The sequence below is a fragment of the Neolamprologus multifasciatus genome, chromosome 3, assembly GCF_963576455.1.
Source record: "Neolamprologus multifasciatus chromosome 3, fNeoMul1.2, whole genome shotgun sequence".
NCBI lineage: Eukaryota > Metazoa > Chordata > Actinopteri > Cichliformes > Cichlidae > Neolamprologus > Neolamprologus multifasciatus.
Window position 1 is genome coordinate 39,109,109 of NC_140441.1, and position 10,548 is coordinate 39,119,656.

Below are 10,548 nucleotides of genomic sequence, written 5' to 3' on the forward strand. Positions count from 1 at the left end.
TTACCTGGTGTGGCAGTGACTAAGATTGGGTAAACTGTCCCAACAGTTACGGAACAGATCAATACAAGTGGGGGAGGACGCCTACGCATGTGCAGAGATGGAGGATAAATATGTGGTAAAATCAAATGTCTGGGAGAGAAAAGGCAGTTTGGACAGAGTGTGACAAGACTAACTTCATAAAGTACACCATGAAGATACTGCTGTTGGTTTATCTGTGTGTGTATGTCGCCTGGGCACAGGACCTTGACTTTGATAACGAAGAAGATGATGACTTGGTGAGTATGTGTCTAAAGCGGAAACGTTTTTATATCACACATTTTTTTTGATTAATTCCTTTGATGAAAGGATATAGTCAATAAAATATATTAAACTTACTTTCATAGTGTATCAGTTAGTTTTTAAAAGAGTGTACACTGTGTAAAGATCTCTGTTTAAAATTTCAGCTGTGTTATTATCAAAATATCTACCTGTCTATCTGTTATGTTATTTTATGAAATACATTTCTTCACAAATTGGGTCTATTTTTACTGAGAAATGCTAGACTTGAAAAAAATGCATTGCTTGTTTTGTTTTATTTTTATTTATGTATTTTGGTTGGGTTTATCTTTTATTTGCTTTGCACATATTAGAACTTCTCAATTCTAATTCTCAATGGACAAACGGTGCTAAAACATAGATTACACATAATTTAAAAAAAATAAGATCTACATTAGGAGCTAAATTTGTTTGGGAGAAATTGAAAAATGTTTTTGAAATATATATATATATATATATATATATATATATATATATATATATATATATATATATATATATATATATATATATTTAAGTTTTACTTTTTAAATACAGTTCTTACCAAATTTGTCTGACCACCACCGAATGTTTTGAGGTTTTATGCCAGTTCTGCCCTAAATTAAGAGTAGTAGTACTGGTAATTACCAGAATAATTTTTTATGTTTATCATATGATTAATCCACCAGTATGCGTAAAATCTCTAATCAAAATTGCGTTGTTAATGCTAAGATATATTTTTTGGAAAAACAATATTGTCGATAGTAATATTGATATCCATGAGTTTTCCAATTTACTGTTTTAGAAAACAAAATATAAGGCACACTGTTATTTTATGATCAAGGTGACAAGTTACATTTAAATACTTACAGTACTGAAAAGAGAGCACTCTATATGCCATAAAAAGAATGGCATAAACAAGTTTTTGATGTATTTATAAAATATTTTGGTCAGAGGGCCCGGTGGCGCCAGTGTCCGGCAGCCTCGGCTCTGTCAGTGCGCCCCAGGGCGGCTGTGGCTACAATGTAGCTTGCCATCACCAGTGTATGAATGTGTGTGAATGGGTGGATGACTGGATGTGTAAAGCGCTTTGGGGTCCTTAGGACCAAGTAAAGCGCTATAAAAATACAGACCAGTTTAGAGATCATTTATTTGTGCTTCCTCATTTTTGTGACGCGGTCTAATAAATGTAGCATTTTTTTAACATGATTTAATTAACCCAGATCTGTAACAATTTGAAATAAATAATCATCTATGTTTATAGCATTGTTTCTTTAATTTTAATATTTTGGTTGTCCAGCATAGTTTTATAGTATTCTCACTGCCACGATTTGATTTGAAATATGTCTTTAAAACAACATTTATGAAATGAGAGGAAATTTGTTACTCACAACAGTTTCTTAAAATCTTCCACAGTCAACACCGGAATCAAATGGAACAGCTGTAGATGCTCGTGGTCACCGCCCACTACAAAGGGGCAGGGAGACCTTCACTGGAAATAGATATGCCCCTCCTCCTGTCAGCGGTGGTAGCAGGTAAAGCTTTTTTTTAAATAAATGAAATAAAAGCAGTGAAAAGACACAAAATCTAACGCAGCTATCCTTATGATATAGATGAAATGTAATTAAATCTTATAGTATAAAATTGACAATAAAATTTCATTAATAATAAAATTTTGTGAAATACAGCAAAGTGGCATGATGTGGTCTGCGGTGCCACTGTAGGGGAGGCGGACGAATAAATATAAATAACAAATAATCGCCGGTAAATTTGTGTGTGTTTTGTGTTTTTTAAATTATTTTTTTCACTAAGGTATCGTGGGCGCCCCACTCCTGCTCCAGTTGGTGGCCGACAGATCCAGGAGAAAGTTGAGCACCCCGAGGCAGGAGGATGTACATATGGTTCAGAGGAGATGGTAAAAAAAAAAAGATAATAGTAACACACATACAATTAAATACAGGCCAGTGGTCTTAGGTGATGTCAGGACCAGAATACTTTCCAAGAGGAAATTATGTGGTCACAGTTTCTCCAATACAGTAAGAAAAGTTCCTAACTAAACACAATTGATTAACACAATATATTGCGTAGTTACAAAATGTAACAAAATAGGTTTAATGGATACAAATAGCTCTAATATAAATATCCCAGTATATTGCACAACTATATAGACATTAAGGTGCCCTTATTATTTTACTGTCATACTGTACTTTGATATTTTTTCTGTAGAGGATATGCAGATAGTGAGGATATGCAACTATTTGGTCCAACTAGTTACTACAATGAAAAGTAAAATGAAAAGTAAAAAGTGCAAATTTTAGTGTTCAGTTTATTATGAATGTACCAATAAAATGCAAAGTCTGCCACAATTAGTTGATCAATGTTTGCTTCCATGCAAACTATGGGATAACCGCAGAAAGAAAGCACCATATGCCTATTTGTGACCAGGTTCACCTAGCTGAAAACTATCAGTTTCCATGAAAACTCTGCCAGCTGTCCAAAAAATGCACAATTGGTCTGTGTGACTGGGGTGTTCTTGGGAAACTTTTAATTGCTGATGTTAACTGTAGTTTTTTATTGCCTTTAAGTTACATTAATAAGCTACTTTGAAGTCAGAAAATTAGAACAAAGTCAAAGAACATGTATTTTAGTGACTCAAGATAAGTTAGCTTAACTTGTTTTGCTTTTGTCCATCAGGGTGTTTTGTGTCCCACTGGCTGCGATCTAAAGACCACGTTGGTGAAGCAAGAGAGAAATGTCAAGAGGGTAAATCAAACTTATGCAATCATTTAAAGGGCGGTAGTTGTCATCTTTGAGATCTTTCCAAGCAAACATTAGCAAAAATGTTTGCTGCTATGATTAGCAGAATAAGGTTTGGTTTGGATATGAGTTTAAACCAACTATGGGAAATCATTACTTTGTGAAAAGACTAAGTTCAACCTCCTATATTTTTTTTTATTTTTTGCAACTGTTTTACACAGAGCATTGACGAACTCAAGCCTCAGGTGAATGATTTGTCCCAGTCCTCCAACACTGTCTTCAACTACGTCAATGGCATTTCCAACTCGCTGAGGGAGAGGCAAAGACTATCTAACGGTGCGAAAGAAATTTGCAATATAACACTGAAAATGTAAAAAAAAATTTAAATTAATTTGTACTGACATTACAATATATTAATTATAACTAATTGCCAGTAATTCTGCGAGTGTTACAAGTTAATAAATAAAACAAATACAATGAAATACAGTGAATCACATCTAATTAAATACAAAATTTTTAGAAAGGAAGCAAAAAAAAGTTTCTATGGTAACAATTAAACACTTTTGGTGTATAATAGTTGTTTCATTAAAAACGCCTGCCTTAAAATAATATCTGAAAATGTGAAATGCTGATCATGTTTTTTCTGTTTCCTTGTGCTCTTAGACAACAGTAGGGTAGTTAGTCAGTACACCGACCGAGTGGAGGAACAGCACGCCTACATCAAAGAGATAGTGGATACTGTGTTCCCTTCCAATATCAGATTATTGCAGGTAAATAGTATAATTATAATGATACAGTGTGTCTTTCAAGTTTAGGAACCATGTAGACTTTATATTATAGAAAATGAGGACAAAAACAGTACAATCAGCCTTGTTCTAATTTATAACATGTCATGACTCCAGGGGGTCCTGGACAAGATCAAGCTGAAGATACAGAAGCTGGAGAAGGCCATCCAGGCCCAGAGGGATGAGTGCAAGACGCCGTGCAAGACTAAATGTCCCATACCAGTAGTTTCTGGTAGGAAATGACAAAAAAAGCTAGAGAGAGGCTACTTGCTGTAAACTCAAACGCTTAAGACTATCATGACCTGAATGACTTAGAAGCTCCACAGATGTTAAAGCTTTTTCTTTTGTTTGTTTTAGGTAAAGAGTGTGAGGACATCTTCCGTCGGGGAGGAGTAGATTCCCAGATGTATATGATCCAGCCTGATGCCTTTTACCCTCCATACAAGGTTTTCTGTGATCAGGCCTCCCAGAATGGAGGTGAGACTCTTCTTTGATCATTACTGTGATATAATGGTTTTCAGTTAAGGTTTGTCTTTTTTACATTTCCTTTTTAAATTTGTTCCCAGGATGGCTTCTTATCCAGAATAGGCTTGACGGCAGTGTTGACTTTGGTCGACGCTGGGACGAATATCGCCGTGGATTTGGAAATATTGCCTTTGATTCTGGCAAGGGTCACTGTGCGACTCCTGGTAAGAGAGTTAAAACACAAGACAAAAATGTACTGTAACCTTTTCTTAATGGTTACACTTATTTCTGGTCAGCTACTGTAATATACCTTCTTACATGCCTACAGGTGAATACTGGCTGGGTAATGACCGTATCAGTCAGCTGACTAAGACGGGCCCAACTGAGGTTCTCGTCGAGATGGAGGACTGGACAGGAGCCAAGGTGAGTTTTTAAAGGGATTGGCAGGTGCAAGAAATTATCATAAGATTAGTGAAAAAAGTTTAAGCAGGATAATTGTGGACTCCTGTGAATTTTAAATGTAGAAATTTGTTTATTTGATAATAAAGCAAATTGTGTACAGTTTTGAATAGTTGATTTAAAAAAAAGAAGCAATTTCAATTTTTTTTTTTTTTTGGAATTTAGGAAATTGGAATTTGCATTAATGGTTAGGGTCTAATAGTTAATTATCAGGAAGACATGAATGCAATATTACATAAATATTTACAAGTGTTTTCACCTACTCCTTCTAATGACTATGTCAGTTAGGAATTAAATTAAAACTGGTTTCTGCTTTTAATCAGGTCCATGCCCAGTACAACCAGTTCACTGTCCAATCAGAGACATCCAACTACGTGCTTGCTGTTGGTGGTTATTCTGGTACTGCTGGCAACTGTTTCCTGGAAGGATCTCTTGAGCTCTTTGGTGAAAACCGTACTATGACCATTCACAATGGCATGATGTTCAGTACCTACGACAGAGACAACGACAACTGGTAGGTATCCTAAAAAAAAAGTAAATAATAAATTATTACTTAAAATATAAATACTAGAATACTAGCTGTAATAGGTAATTATCATGTTACTAAAATGTAAAGAAATCAAGCCCATCTTAGCATTTTGGATGACCCACAAATTTACACAACTCAGTCTGTTAAATATGTTCAAAAGGATTTTAATTACTTTAACACCCCTCTATAAACTAAATGTGGCAGTAGTTAATACATCTACCAGCATCTAAATGTAATGTAATTAATAATAACAATAATAATGATAATAATAAATATGTAATAGTATGTAATAAACGTAAATGGTAATAACTCAGATTTAGATTTTTCAGAAATATCACATTTTAACTTTACTCTTCTTGTCCGTACCAATCAGGACCCCTGGTAATCCCGCCAAACAGTGCTCCAAGGAGGATGGAGGTGGCTGGTGGTACAATCGCTGCCACTCAGCCAATCCCAATGGGCGGTACTACATTGGAGGAGCCTACACACGACAGATGGCCAAGCATGGCACAGATGATGGTGTGGTGTGGATGAACTGGAAGGGCAGCTGGTACTCGCTCAAGGCTATTAGCATGAAGATCAGGCCTTACTTTGCCTCCAGATAATCCAAGAGTGTCGATGCACATAACATATAAAAGAAGGTGCCAAAATAAATGGTATATGACATGCAGATTTACAAATAACTAACACTAAGTGTCAACAAACTGTAACGAGAACTAAAAAACAAGGCTATAATAATGCAGGAGCAATGCAAGTATTAAAAATATGTTGGGGATGTCAGATAAACTTGTTACCAACAAAAGTAAGAGAAAAAAACCTAGTTGTATTAGTTGTGAGTAAATATGCTGCGATCTGTCCTTTTTTGTTATGTGTGACAACTATAAGGATGAGTTGATGCAAACTGTCCTTGACTACTCAATAAACATTGAGGAACATATTATATTGTTTGTGTTGGTTATTTCACCTAAGAAACAAAAATGTCTTTGCTATTTAAATGTTCTTTTGCTTAAACACTATGAGCACTTCTGTGACATAAATAAAACAAATCTGGCACCATTGGAATCATCTGCTCATTTTTGCTGCATACCAAGAAAACTATAAAAGGATTTATGTGACAATGAATTAAATGTAAAAACACTGATTATTTAAATTTCGCAAGTTTTGGAGTTTAAAGTTTTCATTATAATTGACAGGGATGATATCCAGTCATCCAGTAAACTGAAGTAAACATAAATACAAACAAAATTGGATATCAGAAACTATTTAATAAAACAGAATAAGGATACAATGGATAGCAACTTGTAACCATTCAAACAGGATTTTCACTTACACAAATAAAATTTAGTAAGTTACATACAGCAATGACTGCACAGCGAGGGTAAAGTAATAGTTTTATTGCCTAATCATGGAGTTTGTGAGGTAAATAACAGAGGACCAAACAGGAGTGCATTGTCTGGATAATGAATGGAGGTAACAGGAGAATTTCTCAGGTTTAAAAGATGCATTGATAAGGCACAGAATTAGTAATACTGTCTACTCCCATCATCCTTTGAAAAAAGCACAGTCCACCTCTTCAATGTAATAACACAAGCTAGCTTTTGCTTGTGCGGTGTATTCTCTTGCCTTACAAAGCAGATGCTGTAAGGCACTGCCAAAAGTGGGAGTGTGCTGTGGGTGTGTTTAGGGAGATGTCACAGTAACATCCAATAATACCTTGACTCAAAGTTTCCCAGCAGAACACAGACTGAATTATTCACGTTAGTAGTTTAACTATATTTAAATTCACCGAAAAGCTTTTTTCCCCCATTGTTTTTAATCAAAAATGCCCCTGGATTGAACTGTAAAACAGCATGTCATAAATCAGAGTTATTCTTCATGTTATCTCATCTATTCAAATGACATGCCACCGAAAAATATGGAAAAGACTAGCACACAAACTACTCACATTGCTGATCCAAATATAAACTGAAACGATAGCTAAACTTTGCAGATGAAACAAAATAATGGTTATTTAAGTAACAAGATTACAATGTGCTTCCTTATTTTCTGTCAGCCCCATATTTAATTAAACCTTTCTACATGACTGTGATCATTTACATCCTCTGACTACTCCAGTAGCTCCTCCAAAATGATCTGATTCTGTTCAATGTCCTCAAATTGGGTCAGTAGTTCTTTCTGGACTGTTGGGATCGTCTTGTATCCTTCAGCTGGTTTTGGGACTATGTCTATAGGCTGGAGCTTAATATGTGGGATGACTGCAGGAGTTAAAGGTGCTTTGGCTCTTCTGTTTAGAGTCTTGTCCATGTCTTCCATGTGAGTTCGAAGGATGTGATAGTCGGGATGATCAATGCCAAATGGCAGCACAGACTGGCAAGACCCGCGACAGGCTCGTAGCTTCATGTCAATGTCCACCTGGCAACAAAAACAAGTTGAATAAGCAGTTATTCAAGCAACAAACACCATAAAGAACAAAAAACAAAGTAAGAAAAAGTATTACAAAAAATATAAATGTATCAGGTTGAACATAACTGAAATGTGTTTCTTTGCAATAGAGGACAATAACGCCATTTATGAAATGGCGTTTCATAAATACTAACTACACTGAGTTGTTTAATGTGTCAAATATAAAATAAAATGTTTTAGGGCACTAATTTAAAACATTGCAGCAATCAGTGTCAGAAGAATAAGGTAATCAACAAGTCATAAATGTAAATACAGTCAAACAATTGCACAATCGAGCAATCAATAGTATTTGTTTATGTCTTACCTCTGTTCGATATAGCTCCTCTGTCTGTTTCTGCAGTTTGCTAATCAGTTTTTTTATCTGTTGGGACAGACTTGTTGATCGTTTCTGTAGCGTTGTGAAATTTCTGCCCAATTCTTCTGCTTGTTCCACAAATTTCAGATTAAACACTAGAGATGAAATTCTGCATTAGTAACTCAGCATTACTTTAGTAAGTATTTACTGATTATTTTATCCACAACCACAAATCCAAACATCCCCAAAGAGTCTTAACTGCATCTGTTGATGATGATTCGCCGGTTAAAGTTGTATATGTGAGTCATTGTAGTCATGGACTTCTCTGTTGCATCTTCATACATCTCTGCTGTTTTACACACCTCCCGCAGTTTTCTTTCCACTTTGTTTTCCATCTGTGAGATCAAACCTTGGAGTCTGCAGCCAGACGGGCATTTAGAAAACTTTGGAGAAGGACAAGAGAACAGGTCAGGTTGGCAGTGCATCATAACAACAAAAAAACCATCTTATTTACACTTTGTGTTTTAGATTTTTCAGAGTAATGCTAGTAAAGTGGTAGCACAGTGCTGGGTTGAAATAATTCAAATAATTAGACAACTGCTAATTAAGCCATGTTGTAGGACTGTCCTTCATAACAATCAATTGTTATCAGTGATGCCAGAGTATTCATGAATTATACTAATAACACTTAGTTCACGAGTAACTATTTATTTTAAGATAGATTACAAAGAAAAAATTGAAACGTTAAAGAAATCTTTCCAAATTCTTTACCAACTTTGAAAGTTAGTCTACATCTTGCCAGCTGTTGGATGTGTGTCAGTGCATGGGTTACAGATAAAAACACTGGAATTGATTGAAACAATTTCATTATTGCCATTTTTCTCAAATTAACTTTCTTAATGGTTAATGTGGTTATGTCCTTTTTTGGGAAGAAGAGGGGGTGTCTTGTTTTTATTCTAGGATGTGTAACTGTAATGATAACCCCACTGATCTCAAACAGGGAAGGATATCAGAACAGATGTAGTTACTGCTTACACAGCTTAAACCTTTTGACTGATGTATTTTAGATTGTGATCCCTGACAAATAAAAGCAAGATAAAAAGTACTTTAGATGTGCTAGTTTTCGAGCAATTGTGTAATAATACGTAAGTCGACTGAAAATGTTTAAATTCTACCAGTTATCAAGAGCAAATCCTGGATTCAATTCAAAGTTTTTGTAGATGTCATCTGTGCGCTTTGCACTTCAGCTAAAGGTGGCTGCGTGTGTAAGGTGATTTTCTGCCTATTGGTTTATGAGACTGAGCAAGTCAATAAATGCTGGTTTGCTGGTTTTCTTTCAGTATGGCTGGTCACCTTTGGCTAAAGCTAACATGTGGTGGTCAAGAGTACTGGACACCAAAACCTAAGTGCCCTCTTCCTCTCAAAGAGGGCACTTAGGTTGGTTTCCCTCATGTTTTCTGTGAATTTCTTTTAATTTAAGCTCAAGAAACTCAAATTATTTGTACATCCTGATATTATAATGGTTTAAACTAGCAAATAATTTTCTTTATAGTACTCATCAATAGAGTTGTATTTATGTGCTTGTATGCTTCTTACCCAGTCATCATCTAAACACAGTGGGGTCTCTAGTTTTGCTTGACATTGCTGCTTCCTGTACATCTGGGTTGCACTGGGGGACGGTCGGCCATCTTCATTCTGCTGTTTGAACCTGATGCACACTGCAGAGAGGGAAAAAAAGTCCACCTTCAACTGTGCTCTAATTCAAATAGGACAGTACAAACGAAATGTGATTTGCGTGCACTTTCTTGTGTTTATTTTGTGTCACTGATGGAACTTGTGGACTGTACAAAGATCAGTAACTTTGGGGTTGTTATTTAACATTTCAACATGAAAAACAAGCACAAAATCAATAATAGTAATGAAACTGTGAGGTGAAAATGGGCTCTGTGGATAAAAAGCATAAAAGATAACTTTCCAATGTCCTTATCACCAGGCCAGAGATAAAAACAATGACCATAAAAACTAATTACATAAAAAAAAACAAGGATGTTACAGTTAAAATGTAATCTTTATGTAGATCCTGTTGTTATGTTGCATACTAATCTGCGCTAGACCACATTGGTGCTTTTATTTTTAATGCCCTCTATGGGTTATATACAGTATCACAGGTATTGTTAGTCACAGTTGGTATTTAAATAGTTGATTCTTATAGAGAGCTTTTCTACTCTCTTGGAGCACTCAAAGCATCTTTTCATTTAAATCAATTCAAATAAATTGTATCCTAAGACAGAGTGCCTTGGTAACTTTTACAGTTGTATGTCTCATTTAATTGTTATTTATAGGCAAATAAACTGAATGTGCCATTTTTATACTGAAATTTGAGCTTTCACACTGAACAAAAACTAATTAACTGACATTCAAGAACCATTTTTTTTGTTCATGTTCGTAAGTAAAATAACTGCTATCTGGCATCTTAATCATAATCTAAAGATGCGCTTTAT

At 35.2% G+C, this 10,548-nt stretch overlaps 2 protein-coding genes and 1 long non-coding RNA gene across 3 annotated transcripts in view; 1 reads left to right on the forward strand and 2 right to left on the reverse strand.

Moving 5' to 3' along the window:
* Nucleotides 1-10,548, reverse strand: part of LOC146523110 (uncharacterized) — a 116,745-nt gene that overhangs the window by 67,969 nt on the left and 38,228 nt on the right. The window lies entirely within an intron of this gene.
* Nucleotides 111-6,226, forward strand: fgb (fibrinogen beta chain). Its single transcript, XM_085154652.1, has 12 exons — nucleotides 111-275; nucleotides 1,711-1,829; nucleotides 2,107-2,209; nucleotides 2,989-3,057; nucleotides 3,273-3,387; nucleotides 3,715-3,821; nucleotides 3,954-4,068; nucleotides 4,194-4,313; nucleotides 4,403-4,525; nucleotides 4,630-4,724; nucleotides 5,084-5,274; nucleotides 5,663-6,226. The coding sequence occupies exons 1-12, from the start codon at nucleotides 126-128 to the stop codon at nucleotides 5,892-5,894; spliced, it is 1,539 nt and encodes a 512-aa protein (XP_085010778.1). The 5' UTR covers nucleotides 111-125; the 3' UTR covers nucleotides 5,895-6,226.
* Nucleotides 5,823-10,016, reverse strand: LOC146523114 (fibrinogen alpha chain). Its single transcript, XM_085154690.1, has 4 exons — nucleotides 9,644-10,016; nucleotides 8,307-8,490; nucleotides 8,057-8,202; nucleotides 5,823-7,701 (listed from the first exon to the last, which is right to left on the reverse strand). Exons 1-4 carry the CDS (start codon nucleotides 9,704-9,706, stop codon nucleotides 7,396-7,398), a joined length of 699 nt encoding a protein of 232 aa, XP_085010816.1. The 5' UTR covers nucleotides 9,707-10,016; the 3' UTR covers nucleotides 5,823-7,395.

Bases quoted from the DNA above. Each gene is read 5' to 3' on its own strand.
- fgb (XM_085154652.1), top strand. From the start codon at position 126: ATGTCTGGGAGAGAAAAGGCAGTTTGGACAGAGTGTGACAAGACTAAC. The intron at 276-1,710 runs GTGAGTATGTGT...AATCTTCCACAG, and splicing joins ACGAAGAAGATGATGACTTG to TCAACACCGGAATCAAATGG. The intron at 4,069-4,193 runs GTAGGAAATGAC...TGTTTGTTTTAG, and splicing joins TCCCATACCAGTAGTTTCTG to GTAAAGAGTGTGAGGACATC.
- LOC146523114 (XM_085154690.1), bottom strand. From the start codon at position 9,706: ATGTACAGGAAGCAGCAATGTCAAGCAAAACTAGAGACCCCACTGTGT. The intron at 8,491-9,643 runs GTAAGAAGCATA...CCTTCTCCAAAG, and splicing joins TGTGTTTAGATGATGACTGG to TTTTCTAAATGCCCGTCTGG. The intron at 7,702-8,056 runs GTAAGACATAAA...TTTTGTTGCCAG, and splicing joins AGGAGCTATATCGAACAGAG to GTGGACATTGACATGAAGCT.